The sequence below is a fragment of the Solanum lycopersicum genome, chromosome 2 (genome assembly GCF_036512215.1).
Source record: "Solanum lycopersicum chromosome 2, SLM_r2.1".
Classification (NCBI taxonomy): Eukaryota; Viridiplantae; Streptophyta; class Magnoliopsida; order Solanales; family Solanaceae; genus Solanum; species Solanum lycopersicum.
In genome coordinates, this window is record NC_090801.1 from 46,915,403 (window position 1) to 46,937,528 (window position 22,126).

Consider the following 22,126-nt stretch of genomic DNA (forward strand, 5'->3'; position numbering starts at 1 on the left):
GGGTTTTTTTGACCCTTTTCCATAAAAACTATGGAAAGAAAATCTCTTCTTAAACAAAACTTAGGTTATTGTATAAAAAAGATGGATCTTCAATTCATAAAGGCCTAATACATATATTGGATCTTATTTGGCTTCAAATTTTAACTTTGACCTCCAACTTTCATAATGCACAAACAAGCACTTTAACTATCCAACTTTTTAATAAATAAACACATGAGTCTACATCACACAATACACATAGGACACCACGTAGGACAAAAAATGGCATGTATGTGTGTCTATTTGTTGAACTTTATGCAAGTTTAAATGTCTACTTGTGCACACCCAAAGTTGAAAGGCATAAATGTAATCCGAAACCAAGTTAAAGGACATATTTATGTATTATGCCATTCATAAAAATCTAAATTTCTCCAATAGACAAATATGAAAGAGATCTGTATTTTTCTTTTTTAAAAAAAAAAGTAAAAATAATTATGGTAATATTTTGTGTTAAGAAGTCCCACATCAGGTAGAGAGACGAGAATTCTTCTCTTTATACTAACTTATACAACTTTTGGAATTGAGTTAGGCCCAAAATTTATCTTTGCATGGTTTTAGAGATACACTCATTTTAATTTGTCATTCACCGATGTTGAACCCCCATTTATAAGTGTTCTAGTGGATGTATTGAATGAGTCACTGAGTCTCAAGAGACTAGCTTATAACCATAATTGGAAATGCATATTGAAGTTCTTATGTATTACACATCCTACAATAACAGACAACATTAGACTGGTCAACGGAACGGGACGTACCGGTACCGTTTCGGTTGTCTACGGGACGGGACGGGATAGTCTGAACCGGTACACGAAATGGGACGGAACTGTGATTTCGTACCGGTGTACCGGTACCGGTTCATTCCGGTTTCATTCCGGTTCCGGTCCGGTTTATTTAATATATATTAATTTTTTATATTTTACATTTTATATAGTTTATATTTAATTTAATTTTTTTAAAATTACAAATTTTATTTATATAATATTTACAAGATACAAGTTATAAATATAACTTATAAAATAAATATTAATGAATATAAGTAATAACTTATATAGTATAAACTTCAAAAGATTTAAATTTTGAAAACTTTATTAGACTTTACTTGCAAACTTAACAACAACAAAAAAATTAATAAAATATCTTTAAAATAAACTTGAGTAAAAATTATAGTATAAATTTAAAAACTATTAATTTATACTTAAAAAATAAAAAAAATTATATTTTCGTAATTCCAAAAAATATCGTCCCGTTAATTCCGTCCCGTTCCATCCCGGTCCGTTCCGGTTCCATCCCGGTATATAGTGGAACGGGACGGAACCGATGAATCATCCCAGTAATTCCGGTCCGGTTCATCCCGATACCGGTCAACATACCGGTCAACGGGTTCAGGTATCGGTTCATTCCGGTCCGGAAAACCGGTTCCGGTCCATTGACCAGTCTTAGACAACATAATGTACATGAACGTTTTAGTTTGCACAAGACCAGTCTACCAAACTTCACATCTTTGTGGAAAACCATCATCAACTCTGTAACATATGGTCTCAGACAACTCTTGCTCATTCAAGTAAGAAGGAGCATGTCCAAACTTATTAGCTACATTGGCATGATCTCAATTTACATTTAACTCTCTTGTGTACAAAGAGTAAAAATCTCACATCCAGAATAAACAAAGCACTTATTGTGTATGGTCAGTCAGTAAAATCGAAAAAATGATGTAGAAGAGTTGGCACTCATTCTTCTTGGTGCTGGAGCATTTCCTCTTGACTGGCGCCACTTATCCTGCTTGGTCCTGGAGTACTTCCTCTTGAATGACGCTTCATTGGGATCAACTCAACATCATTACTCTCCAACTTATCGTTGACATCCTCATTGTCATCTACATCATCACCTCTAAAAACAGGATGTAAATAAGCCTTTTGAAGGTAGTATTTCAAGTTAAGTTTGGATTCTTTGGCTTGTTCTATAGTATCTTTCCTCTTTGCTTCCTGAAATCCAACAAGACCAAAGCATAAATCGCTTTTAGAAAAAAAATAAAAAATTTGAGATTTAACCTTATAATGCCATGCAACTATAACAGCTCTCTTGCTAATGAATTACATTTGAGATCAACACAGTTATCTTCATCCAGAGAAAATTAATACACGTAAATCAGAGCACAGTACTATATGTGAACTTATTTTTCTCAGGAACCTCAACCTCGTTATATTTGTAGTACTAATAAGGAAGCATTTTAATTGTAAACCTGTTGTACACACCTGCAATGGATATCTGGTGAAAGCTGGCTCGTAGCGCCCTTTACAGAAGTAGTGAAAAGATAAAGTCAATACTGGAAGGGCAATAAGAAAAGGTGCTGATTGAGCAGCGCGTTTTGTACTTAGCAATCCCAGTAAAGATATCTGAGAGAAGACCAAAGCGAATATTATACGTCCGTGAACATCTGGCCAGAATGCTGCTCCACTTTCATACTCTTGATGGTACACATTTATAATCTGTATTATAAGAAAGGAACACAATCAGAATACTGCTGATATTAAGCCTTGTGCTAAACATACACAACTACTTTAAAGATATCTTTACATTAGCACTACACGCATTATAAGTAGACTTTCATATGCATGTGAACCTCTTCAATTTTGACTCGGTATAACAGTGCAATCTGAAGAATTAAATCCTTTATCGATTAAGAAGACTTGAAAAGCAAAAAAAGATAACCTGATGACGGAACACAAAATACGCCAGGGCAAAGAACACCAGTATGAAAGGAAGCAGAAATGGTGTGACTATAGCATAGACAAGGCCCAACAAGAAATATAATTGTATCTGCGGTTCTCCAGTGTTGAAATTGAGGCTTCCAGCATCCATCGCCTTTTCTCGATCCCTTTCAGTTTTGACCAAGAAAAAGTTCTTCAAATGGAAGAGTATTAGTGGCTTCAACCTTAGGATCTCTCCAGCAATACCGGCCCACCCATCAACCATTGTGTAGGTTATGAAGAAAGTTGCTTTCATTGGGATAGCAACACCAATTGTTTTAGGTATTCTGCCGAAAAAGACAGAATCTTTTAGTGCTTAAGAAGCATAGTATTCAATTAAAGGGATATATAGCAGATCTGAAAAGTTGCATTAAAAGGAAAGCTAGTAATATCATGGATGGGATAACACACTTCAACGCGAGCATACTTCGAAGCAATCGGGTGCCTTGAGTAGATATTAGAGACTGATTGTCTCATTTAAATAGCAAACAAAGAAAAAGATCCCAATTTTGCTTCTATCGAAACTCATAACCAATGTTCTGCTCTCTCACACTATATTATCAGGACCATTACATTTGCTTTGACAGGCCACTGCCAAACCAGTAGAAGATGGATATGCGTTCTTACTAAATAATCTATCAAGTACTCAAAACTCCTTAAAATTGAACCTTTGTCCAGTGGCAGAACCAAGATTTTCAAAGAGAGTCAGATATTAGAAAAAATACACATACTAAGTCAATACAAATATATGCATGTTCCAATTGATTCCTTTGTTAAAAAAATGCAGTAATGCCACTTCAACTTACTCATTTGCTGACTGATGAATAAAAGTATTTAGCTGATCAAATGCAGCTCCTGCAATTATGCTTCCAAGAAACACATTCACAAAGTTAAAGATGTAATATTTAGATGCAGCTTTTCTTTCCAAAGCTGATATACTTCCCCAGCCCTCGAATTTGGACATCAGCATCAGTATCCTTGGCAATACTATGAGAAAGATCTTCAAAGCAATCCCAGGTAGAAAACCTTGGATGAATGACTTGACGAAAGATCTGCACAATAGATTGGGTGGCATTATTGGTATAAAGATCTAAGCATAAAACGGATAACCATATCTGCTGTGTGGGAGAGGGGTGTGCGGTATGGTAGAACAAGTCCAACAACGATGCTCAACACAAAGCAACAATTCAAGACAACATAATATTCATTTGCATAATTACCAAATAGAATGGTGAGAAATACGATAAATAGATCTATTTAGAAGACCATTCATTAGCAACTACTTCACGTCTGAACTATGTTATGCCATGTCAATCTTCATGGCTATGATAGGTAAATGATAACCTAAACTGCCAGAATAGTTTTACTTTTCAATTTTTTGGGGTTCAGGTGATCGAATCACCAACATATCATTCTCCTCTCTTAAGTCGATCTCCCAACAACACTCTCTAGTAAGGAAATGTCATTGAGCATGTCTTAGGTTGCTAGACATTCTGTCAAGCAACACTTCTGTTAACAATCAGATGACTCCACTTTTGCTATACAAGTGACTAATATTCTCTTAGATGTACAGTGAAGGCAATGTGCACTTTCATTTCCGTTAAATCCAATGTCGCTATGAGCTTTAGGGACATTTACAATGAATACTAATTGCCCCTAAAACTACATATTTAGCGGAAATTAAGCTATTGCCGCTGAAGATCATTTTTGGTGTAGCCCGAGGTGTCCTATGCATCATTATGAAGCATACCCTAAGATACCAGTTCCTTTGAATTTATTCCAAATTAGATTCCCGACCATTTGATTTACTATCAGGACTAGCTTTTTGACCATTCTGTGAAATTTATGGTAGTAGATGAACAAAAATATCATAGTGCCTTAAACATAAGCTGATAGAAAACAGGGAAAATGTTATAAATGAGAGAGAGTGAATGCTGACACCGGAATAAGTCTATAATGGGGCATACTTACATGTCAATGATAACTTTAAGGAACGGCGCTATTTTCCTGATCCCTTCGATACTTGCAAGGGTTTGGACAAATGTGATGGGAATCATGAAGAAGAATGTCAGGAAAAAGAATGCAACACCAATTATGAGCCTCCTAACTGTTAGATACACATAGGGAATCGCCAGGTTTTTCCAATATACATCACGTGGCTCTGGAGCCCAATCAGTTAACCACAAAGTTGGATTTCTTGACTGCTGAGTTTGAGCACAAATGGCAGCAGCCCACCGTGTTTTGAATGAGACAAATGCCACCGGCATGATAGATTTTGGGTCATTTTTAACCCTCTCTCTCTCTGCAGCTATCTACAAATAAACCAGAACTTATGACATTGGTAAAATGAAAGGTAGTCTACAGTAATAACAATAGAAGGAACAAAGGTAACAAGCTCTAAAGTTGAATGATTGACCGAAAGATTTTCTGTGTTGCAACAATAGAAGGCATGGATGCCTTAAAGCATCAAATCTTCTAAAAGCCTCAAGTCAATTTTTTTCTAACCAAATAAAAGCATTTGGCATCAAGGGCCATATGATGTCAAAAGTTGTAGATATAGGACTATTGAAGTACTTTCAGCTGTACTTTCAGTGAGGTCAATCAACATAACAGTTACCAAAGTTCACTCAAGATCTGTTACCTCTTTCGATAGTCTTTCAACTTCAGCAGTCTGATGGTTGATAGCATCCACTTTTTCTCCGCAAAGGCCAAGGAAACGAGTCTGCAAGTTCGAGAAGGATATTTTTAGACATCCTGAAGGAGAAACTACAATAATCTCAAGAGCATCATAGAATGATTTTGATATCTTCAAAGACAATAAATAATATCCAAAGTGATGAACTAACTTGTGTATACATACATACCTTCATCATGGGCCGTTTTGATTTATTTCTAGAATACTTGAGATTGTAATAATCAAGCCAATTTTGCTTACTGTTCTTCTCCTTGACCAATTTTGCTAGTTTGTTGGCATTGTAAACAACCTGCAGTACAATCCAACTACATGAATAACGATAATTAATTAATTTAAAATGAAAAACTATCTGCAATTAACAATTTGATACGGATATCCTATTAAATGTAATATCCGACATAAAAGTGACTCCTCAAGAAGAGAAGAGATAATACATTAATGACCATACACCGCTGGCACAATCATTGAAAAGATAGTTCTTCAAGCAAAAAGTATTTCTGAGGAAGAGGATTTTAGAACTCGGTAACTTGTGTAAATGAAAAAGACCATCTTCTATTCTTCCTCCACTTCTGACATATATCTACCTTTTTCTCTTCAAAAAGACCACATTAATGTCTTCAAATACTAATCCTGTTCTTCTTTGTTTTTCAGTGACAGAATCTCAAGACAACAAGTATCAACTAATCAGAAGATGTAGTAAATGCTAACCCAATATCTGAAAGGAGAAGCTAAATATATACAGGACAGACGATTACAACTCAAAAAAATCTTAAGTCCAATTTTATATATATATATATATATATATATATATATATATAAATGATGTGACACAGTTCTATTCACAGCTAAGTTGTTCTTACGAAATTGAGATTGTTCATGAGACGATCAAAGGATATATCTCTTTATCAATGATTTCGCTCCCAAGAAGCATATAACATGTATTACATCAAGTACAAACCTGATTTGTGAGGTAATGATCTGTATTAACCAGGAAAAAGTGCTCGACACTTTCACTGACTGATTCATCAGTGTCAGGTGGAACATTTCTGACAAGGACCTGAGAACAATCAAATTTTAGCTCAATAAGCAATGTAACAAAGTTCCCTAATTTTAGCTCAAAATTTTTTATCTCAGACATTGTTCAAGATTGCAACTAGAAGTCGATATTACCACTACCTAGTAAATTTTTAGTACTGAATAAGTTGATATTTCTATTTCACGTACTGTGAATTGATCAGGGCGACGTTCTGCAGATGCAAGAAACTGCAACCTCAAATCTGCAACTTTTGCATACTCCTTTTGTAAGACATAGCATGTCCAAACTGTCGAGACATAGGCCATAAGGATATGAGCCCAAAACCTGGAAAGATCCCGTTCAATACAAGTCATTGCAGAAAACAGTTTATATAGCTTGTGAAGATGAAGCAACCAGAAACATATTGCAATGTACTGTAAATAATGTTAACAATGACTTTTTTCATATGTAGTCTGAACTCCAATCCTCACATGAAGTGAACCTCCTTTTTATTTTTATTTGCATAATATTTTATATGATCCTCTTGTTTACGAAGGAATCAGGAGATGTGATTCAGTTGACACCAAACAAAGGCAACTCTATTGACAAGAAGCCGACTTTATATAACTTGAAGTGAAGGCTTCTAACAAGACAGGACAAATGGAGTTCGACTAATCAGAGAATAAAGAATAAACATACAAAACTTGGTAAAGCAAATACAAATGAACATCCATTTTTAAACAATAAAAAGATAAGCTCCCTGACCTGGCTTTCCATAGCCTAGTGAAATAACTGAAAAGGTAGATATGAGAGAAATTTTTATAACAGTAGAGTGATATGACTTAAGAAGTTGAGATTCCTTTTTTCTGAATGCTAAATAATGCTCCCTCTAGTATTTGTTATATCTTCTTTTTTTTCCTAGATTTTTGTTACTGCCTGTTGTTTTTCATGCGTCGTTTTTTGCATATTTAGATGTTGTTACTGTTCCTTGTCCTCTGAATTCTTTGTTATGTTTTCCCTATTATTTGTTATGTTCTTTTCACTTCCGTATTTTCTTTTCTTATTCTTCTAATATGTGCTACTTGAGTCGAGGGTCTTTTGGAAACCTCTCTACCTCCTCGAGGTAAGGGTAAGGTATGTGTGCAGTCTACCCTACCCTCCCCAAGACCCTATTTTTGAAATTGCAGTGAGCTATCATGTTGTTGTTGATACTATTGCAGCAAAGTCCATAAATTCTGAAAACAGCTTCTAGTTATTTAGAAGGCATAATACATAAATATGTGTTTTAACTTGGTCTCATTTCACATTTATACCCTCCAACTTTGAGTTTGCACAAGTTGACACTTCAACTTTTATAAAGTAGACACATGAGTCCTATGTGGCATAATACACATAGGACATCACGTAAGACGCAAATTGCCATATAGGATGCCACGTAAGACGTGTGTCTATTTGTTCAATTTCATACAAGTTTGAGTGCCTACTTGTGCATAATCAAAGTTGGAGGGCGTAAATATAAAATGAAGTAAATTTAAATGGCATATTTATGTATTATGCCTTTTTAGAATCATAACAATAGCCTTGTGATATAGACAGATATAATCATATGCATTTTTCCTAAAGCGGTGTGGATATAGAAGGCTACAGGTTTAAAACCTAAAACGGAAACTAATACTGTATTATATAAGTAGGTATCAGAATGTATTGCATCAAATACTTGAAAAAGGAAAAATCGCCTAACCTCTCTGATCCGAGTGGAACATTTGAAATGGAAATTTTATCAATCGCACTGTAAGTTAACCCAGACTTCTTCAGAGTTTTATTTGTCCAATTAACAGGTGCTAGAACAGCAAAAGCAAGCAATGTAATAGGAATAAATATTTTTAGCCTGCAAATCAGAAGTCATAAATGTCATCAAATATTCAGTTCCAAAGTGTAACTCAAAATTCAGCTTTGTCCAATTAACAGGTACCATTTTTGCATCAATCGATATCAGACATTAAATTAAAAAATCACTAAGCATGTATTCTCTCCATTTCAATTTGTTCGTCTCTATTTAACTCGACACGAAGTTTAAGAAAATAAAGAAATTTTGAATAGACGTGTGTAACGTATCAAACTGCCATGTGGTCTAAATATGCCCTCCCATCCAAATTGAGTTACTTACTCACATACAGAGAATAATAAGTGACAGTTTAAAAGGGAAAGTAAGATAAACAAATTAAAACGGATGACATGATATATGCTGTAATATTACCCTAGCAAGTAGATCCTTAAGTAAACAGCAGAATCCAATCCTGCATGATCAATGAGTTCAAGTTCAGGCATTTTCAGTGCAGCCGGAACCCAATTCAGAAACCTTATATAGGCCTTCCAATCCAAATTAACAACTTTCTTAACAAATCCACCAGACTTCAGTGGATCGTTTCTCAGCCCCACAAGATACCATTTTGGGAAGTATACTCTGTCATTCAGTGGTTGAAGACGCAGAATTGCAAATGCCAAAAGGAAGATTAGTGCAGACAGAATATTTAAAGCTGCAGCAACTCCTATATCTGCTAGCGTTGCCATCTTTTATTTTATTTTTACCTGTAAATAAAAACACATATAAATCTTCTACTTCGATGATCAAATTTCTCTCAATCAACTGTACCTTAATATACACTCAATCTCAACAGACAATTAAACACTTCAATCTTAAGTATGCATATTTAAATTTATTTCCACGCCCTTCAATAATCATCTAAATACCTCCAAAATTTATCTGTCAACACATATCAAGTGTTCACAAAACATGTTAAAAATGAGTTAAAGATTATATAATTGTATGTTGAGATCAAGTTAAGTTACCTGATAACTAATATGTCAAAAAAATTGCAGAAGACTGAAAATAATTCACGATAAATGCATGTAGGTATTATTACAAAGTATTCAAGAATTAATTCGGCACAAAAAATCTAACTCCTCATTCTAAAACACTAATAATAAAATTTATAAATGAAAAACAGAGTGACGAAAATTAAAAACTGAAATTGCATGTGGGAGCGAAAAAAAAAAGCATACAGTTTGTAATTACTTGGCTGCTTCTGCGAAGAAAAAAAAGAAGAAATTTGGAAGGTTTTTAAATAAAGCCAAATTGTAATAAGTTGGCAACAAGTTACCGACTGAAAGAATATAAGGATTACTTCATATCTCAAGAAAAGACAAGAACATTCTCATACCAAAGGTTTATTTCTTTCTTTATTCTCACACTAAAACGAATCCACAACACAAATATTTGTCTAATTCACAAATACTTGTCAAAAATCAAATTAAAAGAAATTTTCTACGTCCACAATAGTTTGTCGGCTAAGGTCATACACTTTATTTCTGGAAAATTTAATACAAAGTGTAATTTGATTACTATAATTCTATTATAGTAAAAATATCAAAAATTTGTATAACTTTTTAACTGAGCAAATAGAGTAATTATTAAGGAAAGAATTGAAAAAATTAGCTAATTATTTTTTAATTATTTAAATTAATAAATAATTTTAAATATTTATTTTTATTATATCTGACAAATAATTATGAGCAAAGAAATTTATTCGATAAGTAAATGAAAACGGGAGGAGTATGTTAATTCAATGTTATCATTCGTGTACTGTTTTGGGGAAAATGAAAAACATGATACCATCTTTTCTCTCTCATGAGTCTTAACGGTAGGGATGGCAACAAGGGGGTGATTGTGGGATAAATCCGTTTAAATTTGTTAAGATTTTAATCTATTTTACTTTGTTTTGAATAATATATAATATATTTTGTTATTTTAAAATTCGTTTTATTCGGCTCATTTCATATATATCGTAAAAAGCATTCAAATAATAGATTGAGTAAGTTTTTAACTTAAGAAATTAAAATATAAATAGTTGTTAATTACTAAAATTAACATGTTATAATATTATTTTAATGTTACAATGTTTTATAACTCTTTTAGATATGTCAACAGCTTTTTTTTGATGGATTTTAATTTGTTAATAATAAAAAATCAATTGCAAGTAGCGAGATAATTTTTTCTTCTTTCTAGTTTCTTAGTCATTCAAAATAGTTTACGTTAAGAACTTATTTTAATAAATAATGTTATATCACTCTTATAATATATAAGAAATTAAAATTAAGTTTGCATCTTTATAACATCACATTATATCCACAATTCGCCCTATCCTCACACTAATTTTTTAAAGAAAAAAACACTTTAATTCATCCTGCACAATCTTAGCTAGCGTTTGGCTATAGATATTCAAATATTTTTGGCAAATATTATTTGGATGAAAATTTGGGTGAAATTTTACCATGTGTTTGGCCATAGAATTTGAGAAACATATTTCATTTTTTTAAGAAATATGATTTATATCCATAAGTTTTTAAAACTATCAAACTAACCATAAATTTGTATTACATAGCACAATAAAAATCTCACGTAACAAGATTTATGACTTCCGCAACAAATCAACAAGAATCATTACAGTAAATACTCGTATAGTGAAAAGGTCTTGGTGCAAATCATGATAATGAAAATACAACTAATATAAATTCGGGGAAAAAAAGAGAAGAAAACAAAAGGAAATAAATATTGCAATCACTGAATAACATATGTTTTCTCATCTGAAAGAGTTCAACCTATTCTTTAATATAATCTTCCCACATTTTATAAACAATCTCTTCTCGATGAGCTTACATTTTCGAATCAGACGATCGAGAAGATGAAGCGATGTTGTTACCCTGAGCCAGTAGTTCGTCACTTTCATCAACAACCATATCATCATTTTCATTTTCATTGAATATTCCATCACTACTTTGGTGTTCACGTAAAAAATTATGCAATACAGCGCAAGCAATTACTATTTTCACTTGCATGTCACATTTTAGTTGTTTATGCCTTGTCTTAGTATTCTTAATCTACTTTTCCATGCACCAAAAGTTCTTTCAATTACATTAGAAGTATGTTTATAGTTAAATAGCTCTTTTCCATTCTTAGGCTCTCTTTCACTTCCTCGGTAGTCCTGCAAATGATAGCGCATTCTAATGAATGGAGCTAAAAATCCTCTTGTATTCCGTAGATCAGCATCAACAACGTAATATTTATCTACCAAAATAAAATGAATGCAATTCATGTTTTATTTAGTAGCTAGTTCATTAAGACTAACTCTAATAAAGGAATGTATGAAATCAAAAGAATGCATGTAGAAGGAAGCTAATTGAATTGGTTGGTGTCAATAAATATATTATTTTTGTAAAATAAAAAGTTAAGGGTAAAAATTAAATTTCTAAAACTTTCCAAATAATGAAATTTGGCCCAAATACTAGTTTTTTCTAGTATTTGGGAATTTGGAAAATTTGCCAAAACAATTTGCCAAATAATAAAAAAGTGTATGAACAAACAAAATTTCCCAAATTTTTTCCCAAGTTTTATTTGCAAAATTTATGGCCAAACGGGCCCTTAAACCCGTCTCGCCTGCATAACCGTACCCCATCCCGCCCCATTATCACCCCTAGTCTTAAGTTATCAGATACTAAACTATTTAAAATTATCTTTTAAAAGAATCATATTTCTTTTATTTGTTACCAACAAAAAATATCACCAACTCATATCACTCAAAAGGTCTGCTTTAACCTCTAATTTATTAACCTTAATGGGTTTTAATTATAACTTCTTAATATTTTTTCTCTTTTTATCTAAATATACACTAAATTATCTAAAAAAAAACACAAATGAACCGTACTCATAAAGTAAAAAATTATTTTATATTTTACAAATTGATTATTGGGGCAGAATTAGAAGAGAGTAAGAGCTTGTTTAGATCAGCCGTCGATTTTTTTAGAACTATTTTTGTTAAAATAATTTTTTCTAAGAAAAATGTTTTTGGAAAAAGTAATTACCGTTTTTTGAAAAAAAAAATATATTTGATAAGTAGATTTATTTGTCTAATTTTTTCAAGAAATAGTTTTAAGAGTCATATTACAAAAGAGCAGGTATCAATCTATTTTCTTATTTAGATTGCTTTATAGATAAATTATTTAAATGTCTATTATTAAAAAATCTAATTTTATTTTTTATTTGTATTTAATTAATTTGACATATTCTTAAGAAGTATTCGTTCTTTTTTACTTGTTAAATTTTGAATTGACATGTCAATTGAAAAAATAATGATTGGTATAATGAGTTTAGCATTATGTTCCTATTAAATAATAGAGTATTAAACATATTTGCTCACTACATTTTGATGTATAATAGGAACAAAAATAATTGTCCTTCTTTGCTTTGTCTAAAATGACAAGTAAAAAGAGAAATCAAATTAAAAAATATTTAACAAGTAAATAGAGATGGGAGGATAATTATTAAAAGACTAACTTTATAATATCATCATTTTCATATAACAAATTTGATATTTTAAAATAATTATATTTAATAAAAAAAATTAGGAACGAACTAATAAATCATATCTTAGTTTTTAAATTTGACAAGCAAAATTATATTTCTATTGTTATAAGTAAAAGTGAATAAATTGATTGATAGTAAACTCTATTTTTAATGTTTCTCTGGATTATAATAGAAAATTTCGTATCTAATTTTTTTTTTTTAAAAAAAAATAAAGACAGATAAAAGTATAGATACAAAATATCACATTATTTTCTAGATGAATTGGACCAACAATTTATCAAAAACACTTGTGAACGCTTTATTTTTTTTTTTGTACCAACAATTTATCAAAAATATTTATGGATGTTTTATTCTTTTTCTATTAACAATTTATCAAAAACACTTGTGAATGCTTTATTTTTTTATACTAACAATTTATCAAAAAGATTTATGAATGCTTTGTTCTTTTTCTACTAACAATTTATCAAAGACACCTATGAGCCCATTATTCTTTTTGTTTTATCTAACATACCACCATGTTTAGATTGTTTTAAAAAAAAAAAAAGGAACAACTAATATTAGTGTGTTGATGAGGTTTGAACTATTTAAGTAGATCTAAAATAATTTCTTAATTACACAACTATAAGATCTATTCTTTTAACTATTCTCATCGTAAGAAATTCATTTTTACTATATATAAATAAATTTCTCCACACCTAATGGGTAATAATATTTTTTTTTCTTTTTATAATAAACTATAGCATTTTCAATTCATTAGCAACTAATTTACTTCAATTTTTTCTCTATTGAATAGAATCATGATTTATATTTTTTTACGTAAATTTTATTTAAAATTGTTGAGGTTAATATTTTTTTCATAAGAATAATTTGAAGAAAAAATAGCCCGGAGAGAGAAATATAATGAGAAAATCGATTAAAAATTTAATTAAGACATTCGTTTTGTTATATATATAAATAAACAAAAAATTAAACCTGATAAATTTTTAGTTACTTAAAGAATTAAAATTGATGAATGTGTAGTTAAAAGATTAAAATAAGTATATAATTAAAAGACTTTTTTAGACCTATACTAATAATTTAAGGTTGATTTATGACATTTCCTCATTGTTGAATGTTGACAAAAATGAATTGTAGTGCTTCAATTTTGTTATTTGTTAGAGTTTGACTTGGTATATCCATCTAAAAAATTATGATATTAATATTTTATCAAACAATTCTTGTTTACCTATTGAATGATGTCTTAGAAAATGAAAATTTTTACTATGAATGAACTTATACTTGTATTTGGGTATTTTTATATTAATTTTAATGTGATATATGAGACCTACAATGTTAATTCAACTTTTTCTTAACCATTTTTTTTCTCTTTCCTCACTTTTTTCTTTCATTATTGTTTCATTTTCTATCTTTTTGATAATATCTATTTTAAAATCAATTTTATTAGTCCTATCTCATTTTCACTTTTGCTTATCATAGAAATAAAATTTTCTTTTCTCTTATATATTTTATCAAACAAAAAATATATATTATTTTTATATATTATTTTAACACTAAATAAATGCATAAAATATTAAAATCAAACTTAATATTTTAAAACATAAATAATAAGATCAATTTAATAAATTAAACCTCTAATAAAAGGCAAGTGAATTTATATATAAAATAAATAGTAGAACACATATTATTAAATTATATACTATTGGTACCGAAAATATGAGTTTACGATTATTATTATTATTATTATTATTATTATTATTATTATTATTATTATTATTATTATTATTGTTAGTGTTGTTGTTGTTGTTGTTGTTATTTGACCATAAGTTCTAAATATATATTTTTAGTTGTAATTTATGGAGCTGACATTAAAAATCAAGTTGTATTGGTTATATATTTTGTAACAAATGTTTAAAATGATGTTATTTTTTTTAATGTATTTAGATACAATTTTAAAAGTGCAAAATGAACTTAAAAATAGATTATTAGATGTTCAAGTTTTTTAATATAACTTCAAATATAATAAAAAATTACATTTCAAATTTTAGTAATCAAACATTGATTTTAAAAATAATTTGAAATATTATTATGAAAAAATGAATATTTTTTTTGTTAGAATGAATCCTAAAATTAGAAGTTTGAAAAATATACGAGGCATAAAGATAATTTATTTTAAAATACGATAGATAAATGAAAAAATAATAGAAAAGGAAACAAGAAGAATTTAGTAGACAATTTTTAAAATATAATTAATAATAATAATAATCGTCGTAACACTCATATATTCTATGCCAATAATATATAATTTAATAATATGTGTTCCACTATTTATTTTATATATAAATTTACTTGATAGAGGTTTATCTGTAAATTTAGTTTTATTAGTTAGGTTTTAAAATATTACGTTTGAATATTAATATCCTATACATTTATTTAGTGATAAAATAATATTAAAAATTAATATATATTTTTTATTTGATAGAATATATAAGAGAAAAGAAAATTCTATTTCTATGATAAGTAAAAACAAAAATGAGGTAATAATAAAATTAATTTCAAAATAGATAATTTCCAAAAAGATAGAAAATGAAACAAAACATGAAAGAGATGTACATTTAATTCAATATTTTACTAATATATTTAATGAGATATAACGCGAATGTCATATTTTCTTTTTGATTTTTCAATCAAAATTTATATTCGCTCTCCTTAGATTTCTTTATCAAATTTAAAGGTCATTCCATGTGTTAAAAAGTGAATGCATTATCATATAACTATTATTAGTTGTATCTCGCTCAAAATAAAAATTTTCTTGAAAGTGATATAAAAATAAAAATATATTTTAGAAATAAGCGATAAAAGTGAAAAAGTAAAAGATTATATATTATGTTACAATAAAAGCAGGGTTGGATAGAAGAAATTGAGGTCCACTTATATGGAGATATTGAAGTCTAGGGTTCAGTTCCAGTAATCCCACTATGCCATTGTAGAACAAGGTAAGTATGATGTCCAAGTTTTCATATTTTCATTCAACAATACCTCAATTTGCTGTTTAGTTTGTGTATGATTTAGTTATTTTGAATTTGTCATTCACCAACTGAGGAGAAGGGAACTAATAACAGAGGAAGATGAATTACATAAAAGTCAACAAGTCTATGATACTATTTGATTAGTATTTTCTCTTACTATTCAAATTGCTTTCGAAATATATAATTTAGAGGTGATTGAGCCCAAGATCTATTCTTTTCTATATTGAACCAAGGGAGAAGTATTATAGAGTTTTAAAGTCAACTCCTTTCCCTTTTCAGATTCCCTTTCAACAAAGAATGGAATTCTTAGCTATGTGTGTGGGAAGAGTTACAGATTGCTTGATGCAGCCACTTGCGCAACAGATTGGGTATTTCTTTTACTACAACAGCAACATCACATCTTTGGATAATGAATCTCACAAGCTGGACAATATTACAAGTGGGGTGCAGCAAAGAGCGGAGGCTGCACGGAGAAACTTGCAAGTCATTTCACAAGATGTTGAAGCTTGGTTAAATAGTGTTACCAAGATTAATTCAGATGTGGAAGGTGTAATGCGTGGTAGAGTTGAGGTTGAAAGAGGTTGTTTTTATGGTTGGTGTCCAAATTTGAAGTCACGGTACTCGTTGAGCAAGAGAGCTAAGAGAATTACACTAGCGGTGATTGAACTTCGAAATGATGGAAAAGATTATGTTGATTTCTCCTATCCTGCACCACCTGTAGTTGAAATTCAAGCTATGAGTGAGGAGTTTGACTCCAGAAAATTGAAAGAGGAAGAGGTCATGGCAGCTTTGAGAGATGAGGATGTCTCTGTTATTGGGATTTGTGGTATGGGTGGTGTAGGTAAGACGACACTAGCTGAGAAAATAAGAGTAAGGGCGAAAAAAGAAAGGTTTTTTGATGAAGTTGTCATGGTCACTGTCAGTCAACAACCAGACTTGAAAACAATTCAAGCTGAGATAGCTGGAGGAGTTGGCCTAACATTCCAAGGCGACAATTTCTGGAATCGTGGAGATCAGTTGCGTTCAAGGTTAATGGGTCAGGACAGCATCCTTATAATCTTGGATGATGTCTGGGAGGCTCTTGATCTGAACAAACTTGGAATTCCTAGTTGTAGCAATCACAACCATCAGTGCAAAGTAACATTGACAACGCGACTCCGAGATGTTTGTGAAACAATGGAGGCTCGAAAGATCATAGAAGTTGGAATCTTACCTGAAAAGGAAGCATGGGTCCTTTTCAGGCAGAAAGCCGGTAATTCGGTAGCTGATCTTTCTCTTCATGACACAGCAAAAGATGTTGTGAAAGAATGCAAGGGGTTGCCACTTGCAATTATTACAGTTGCAGGAGCGCTAAAGCGTAAAAGCAAGCCTTCATGGGAGGATGCCCTTAAACAATTACAAAAATCCACACCAAAAAATATCCCAGGAGTGATTAAAAATGTGTATCAATCTCTCAAGCTAAGCTATGATCAGTTGGAAAGTGATGAAGTCAGGTACCTGTTTTTGCTTTGTTCCTTGTTTGAGGAAGATAGTAATATCTGGCATGAACAATTACTTAGATATGGAATGGGGCTTGGCATCTTTTCGGAAATTGAAAATTTAGAAGAAGCAAGAAAGAGGGTGTGCCATCTGCTAGAAACATTGAAGGATCGTTTCTTGCTATCCCAAGGTTCAGGAAAAAATTATGTCAAAATGCATGATGTGGTCCGAGACGTGGCTATATATATCGCCTCTGAGGGAAGGCATGTTTTTATGGTAAGTCACAGTGTGAACTCAGAAGAGTTCCCAAGAAGAACCTCTTACGAGCCATACAGTCACATGTCAATTGTTGCACAAAAAATTGATGAGCTTCCTAAACCAATATCTTTCCCAAGACTTGAGTTTCTAATGTTAAAACTATTAGAAGAGCCGTTCAAATTACAGGATGATTTTTTTATTGGAATGAGTAAACTTAATGTCTTAAGCCTGAGTGGATATGAGGACTCCATTTTAACCTTTCCAAATTCTGTTCAGTTATTGTCAAATCTGCACACACTGTCTCTGATGAATTTAAAGTTGGATGACATATCAATTATTGGCGAACTTGTCACTTTAGAGATTCTCATTATTAGAGATTCTACTATAGATGTGCTTCCAGTGGAGATTGGAAATTTGAGCAATTTAATTTTGTTAGAGTTTTGGAATGAGAGAGTACCACTTGAAAATATTTCACCTGGAGTCTTATCAAGACTAGTTCGATTAGAGGAACTAGCATTAGTGGAATGTTCTGGAGATGTAATTCACAGTAACTTGGACATTTCCTCCAATTTGACACGGTATTATCTAAATATGGGCCAACAAGTTCATAGTTACCACGATAGTTCGCTCATGGATAATTACAACAGGATTATGGTCCTCAACGTCATTGAGACCACCCCATTGGGTGATTGGATCTGCCGCATGTTGAAGAAGAGCGAACTTGTACATTCAAGAGGAAATGGTTCCAAGAATGTTCTGACCGAGTTGCTGGGACATGGAGTTCAGAACATGAAAGATCTCCTCCTGGCTGATTGTGATTCAATGACACATCTCTTGAATATCCACTGTCAGAATAATATTCCATTCCCCAAACTTGAAAGACTAGAGGTAATTAGATTTTGCAGTCTACGCTCTCTTTTTAGCCTGTCCTTCGTTGTGGGGAGTTCTTCAAACTCGACAGTAGCTTGCAGTAATGATGAGGAAGATGAGATCTCTCAGAGGAAACATATCAGATCAGAAGGAAACATGGTCCAAGTAATGAAGTTCCCCAATTTATATTACTTGGACCTTCATTTTCTGGAGTGCTTCACTCACTTTTGCACTGACGCTGTTGAGGGCATTGATTTTCCTCAGTTACAAATCTTGCGCTTCTGGGAGTTACCGGAGTTCCAAAATTTCTGGCCTATAGACAACAACTCTACGGCCGGCTCAAATCCTCTCTTTGATGAAAAGGTGTGCTTCTACTATTCTATGTGATGTATCATGAAAAACTATCTTTTTCAGTTTGTACTTGGAGGGGTTTTATGAATTAAAATATCACTTTACGCTCGAGTATTAAAGATCTTTACTTACACAATGATTATTGAAATATTATAAAGATCTATTTTTTACCTAGGTAAGTAAAATAAAGCCGGTTTATCATAGTTCATGGTAAGTGGAAGCTTGCACAGAGGAATGACAGAACAAAAAACAAACTTTACAACACTAATGTTATCAAAATCTTACTTGCTGACCTATGTGCTTATATGTCTACCAAACATGGTGTCAATTAGTTCGCTGCATCCTGTAGTCAATATGATCACATACATATAAAGAAATATGTCTTCAAGTAACAAAAACAAAATGTAGACGCTGACGTATTCTCCAACCACAATGACAAAAAGTCTGAAGGGAAAGAGATGGAATATTAAAGGACATCATACTCACTTTTGCTTCTAGGAAACAAGTCGGTCAAAAACGACATTTTTATTTAATGCGATAAAATATTTCAGTAACTTTATTGTTTTAAGTGGGTAAGGTTTAGTGACGTTAATGCAGCAATAGATTGTTCTTGTGACTTTACTGTTAAAATGGGTAACTGGGTAAAATTCAGCTGCTATATGTGAAAGTAACCCTATCGTAACGCAGAGCCAGATCTAGCTTAAAGCATTGGGTTGACGTGAACCCCAATAGTATTTGTTGCCTACCATGTATTTGTATTGAGAAATTCCTAATATCTATAATTACCTTCAACTCCGAATCCAGTAGTTATTGTATGTTAACTTGTGGCTTGTTATAGGAACCTATAACTTCAAATCCTGGATTAGCCTAAGTTGAACCCATGAATCGTGATGCCTTTTTGTCAGTTTGTACTTGAAGTAAATTTCATGAATTAAAAATGCCAGTTATTCACTTCCTGTTACCTTGATGTAGATGAGATATGGTTCATTTCTTGATTATACTTGAATCTATATTGAATTTTCATCCCCTATGAAAAATACAAAGCCTTCAACGTTTGTAGGTTTTGTGTCCCAACCTGGAAGAGCTACAACTTAATGGGGCTAACAGCATAGCTGCTCTATGCTCTCATCAACTTCCAACAGACTACTTCAGCAAACTTAAAATATTGCTACTATGGAACTGTGGCAAATTGAGAAACTTGATGTCTCCATCAGTGGCCAGAAGTGTTCTGAATCTACAAATTCTGAGCATAGAAGCCTGCCAATCGATGGAAGAAGTGATCACAGAAGAGGAACAACTAGTACAAGAAATGACTACTAAGCCCTTATTTCCCCGATTAGAAAAATTGGTGCTCGAAGAGCTACCAAAGCTGGGGCATTTCTTTTTGACGAAGCATGCTCTTGAATTTACATTTCTCGGAGAAGTGAGGATTAACAGCTGCCCTGAAATGAAGACGTTTTCCCTTGGATCTGTGAGTACACATAGTCTGGACAGGTTGATTGTGGACTATGCTGAGGTGAAAGATAATCTCAATAAAGCGATACAACAGCTCTTCATTTTGAAGGTTTGTCTTGTACGTCATCCTATAACTAACTATATTTGTCTCAACTCTCATGCATTATCACACACCTCTTCTGGTGCTCTCTTTCCATTTTAACTAATAACTACTAAATAATAATAGTAATATTCAGAGACTTATTTATGTTCGTCACTTGAAGCATTTTTTTTTACTTGCCATTATATTTCCAATTAGAAAGCTAAAGCATTCTTCATTATCTTATAAGTAATAATTATACTTACTAAGGTAATCAGCTCTGTTCTTTTGCAATCTCTGCTCCCAGGAACAAGAAGCTTGTGATGGTAACTGAGCCGAAGCTAGTGATGGCAAAAGCTAGCGTTCTAAGAATTTGAAGCTAGGAAGGTAATAGGCACTAGATGAAATAATCAAAGTGCGTGCAAGTTAGCTTGAACATCACATGAAACCTATGCCTATAGAGGTAACAAGCAGAGGTGGATCTACATTGTAACTTATGGGCTCAATAAAACCAGTTGCTTTTGCTCAGGACCTGTTTATTAGGAAATTCACTAAATATTTGTAAAACAGTTGATTGTGAACATTAGGGGTGCTCAAACCGACCTGAAAAACTACACCAAACTGACAAAAAACAGGCCGACTAATTAAGCTTGGTCTGGCCGTTTGGTATTGAGCAATGAAAAATTGAATGAAAGAAGTGATCGCAGAAGAGGAACAACAAGGAGAAGTAATGACTGATGAACCTTTATTCCGTGTTGTAAGCACTGTACCTCGTGGGGCATTTCTTTCAGATGAACCATGCTCTTGAATTTCCATTTCTCTGAAAAGGTGGAGATTAGAAGCTGCTTCAAAATGAAGATGTTTATCCCGCTGGTATCTGTGAGTACAGAGAGTCTGAGAAGTCTGGTTGTAGAAAAACCAATCAGAAATCAATGCTGAGGTGAAAATGATCTCAATAAGGCAATACAGAAGATGTTCAATTCTAAGGTTTGTCTTGTGCCACTGTATAGCTAACTATATTTTGTCACATGCATTAATATTCTCCTGCTATTTTCATCTTAAATAGTTGGAAATAATATTCAGACGTTTTATCTTTGTGTGTTGCTCGAAGCAGGTTTCTTTTACTTCGGTAAATATTTTCAACCTGAATTCTGAAGCATCAGCATACTCTCTTTTTTTCCCCTTTCTATAGCAGTTTTACTTTCTGAGCTAGTCGTCTCTGTTCTTCTGCAATCTCGGGTCCCAGAAGAAGCTAAGCTAGTATTGGTGACGGACCTGAAGCCTAATAATGCAAGTATGCTTTCATAATCTCAAGCACAACTAAGATTGTGTTTAAGCATTTTACATGAAGACCTTAGCTGTAATCAATAAGTTCTCTTTTCTTTCTATATACACTGTTGATCCCATTTGATTTTAGAGCAAGTTGTTCTCAAATCTCAAGGGCAATTCCAGGCAAGCTCTTTTTGTTGTTGTTGATATTAGAGCATGCAATCCTCAAATTGTGGCCATGAGTAATGACAATGCAAGAGTTAAGCAGGGAAGGTGTAGTGAGTTCTGTTGCAAAGCTATCGACAGAACGTGGTCCAGAGTACAAATCAAAATTTTGATAGTCCCACTCGTAGTGGCATGTACTCCTAACCCAGTAGGCAAACCATATTTTATTTTTAGTAAATAAGCGGAAAGTAAATGTG

General features: G+C 32.1%; 2 protein-coding genes across 9 annotated transcripts; one reads left to right on the forward strand and one right to left on the reverse strand.

Annotated features, from left to right (window-relative positions):
* Positions 1 to 1,539: 1,539 nt before the first annotated feature.
* Positions 1,540 to 9,707, reverse strand: LOC101259688 (calcium permeable stress-gated cation channel 1-like). The gene is made up of 12 exons (XM_010317400.3): positions 9,560 to 9,707; positions 8,754 to 9,085; positions 8,238 to 8,384; positions 6,706 to 6,841; positions 6,440 to 6,538; positions 5,651 to 5,770; positions 5,428 to 5,508; positions 4,758 to 5,098; positions 3,593 to 3,838; positions 2,749 to 3,073; positions 2,292 to 2,525; positions 1,540 to 2,021 (listed from the first exon to the last, which is right to left on the reverse strand). Exons 2-12 carry the CDS (start codon positions 9,065 to 9,067, stop codon positions 1,767 to 1,769), a joined length of 2,298 nt encoding a protein of 765 aa, XP_010315702.2. The 5' UTR covers positions 9,068 to 9,085; positions 9,560 to 9,707; the 3' UTR covers positions 1,540 to 1,766.
* A 5,963-nt stretch (positions 9,708 to 15,670) lies between these two features.
* Positions 15,671 to 21,911, forward strand: LOC101259993 (disease resistance protein SUMM2). Of its 8 annotated transcripts, none has more exons than XR_011214575.1 (5): positions 15,671 to 15,910; positions 16,223 to 18,913; positions 19,962 to 20,465; positions 20,743 to 21,422; positions 21,550 to 21,911. XR_011214575.1 is itself a non-coding variant. In XM_069293315.1 (4 exons), exons 2-4 carry the CDS (start codon positions 16,241 to 16,243, stop codon positions 20,767 to 20,769), a joined length of 3,204 nt encoding a protein of 1,067 aa, XP_069149416.1. In that variant the 5' UTR covers positions 15,671 to 15,910; positions 16,223 to 16,240; the 3' UTR covers positions 20,770 to 21,911. The 8 variants fall into 8 exon arrangements, 2 of the variants coding, with proteins under 2 accessions (XP_069149416.1, XP_010315703.2); XR_011214576.1 differs by having other exon boundaries at positions 21,628 to 21,911; XR_011214577.1 differs by having other exon boundaries at positions 21,631 to 21,911.
* Positions 21,912 to 22,126: the final 215 nt, after the last annotated feature.

Coding starts and splice junctions, on each gene's coding strand:
- LOC101259688 (XM_010317400.3), bottom strand. CDS start 9,067: ATGGCAACGCTAGCAGATATAGGAGTTGCTGCAGCTTTAAATATTCTG. Junction 6,539..6,705: donor GTCGCCCTGATCAATTCACA/GTACGTGAAATA, acceptor GATTGTTCTCAG/GTCCTTGTCAGAAATGTTCC. Junction 3,074..3,592: donor ATTCATCAGTCAGCAAATGA/GTAAGTTGAAGT, acceptor CTTTTTCGGCAG/AATACCTAAAACAATTGGTG.
- LOC101259993 (XM_010317401.4), top strand. CDS start 16,241: ATGGAATTCTTAGCTATGTGTGTGGGAAGAGTTACAGATTGCTTGATG. Junction 18,914..19,961: donor ATCCTCTCTTTGATGAAAAG/GTGTGCTTCTAC, acceptor CAACGTTTGTAG/GTTTTGTGTCCCAACCTGGA. Junction 20,475..20,742: donor TCATTTTGAAGGTTTGTCTT/GTACGTCATCCT, acceptor CTCTGCTCCCAG/GAACAAGAAGCTTGTGATGG.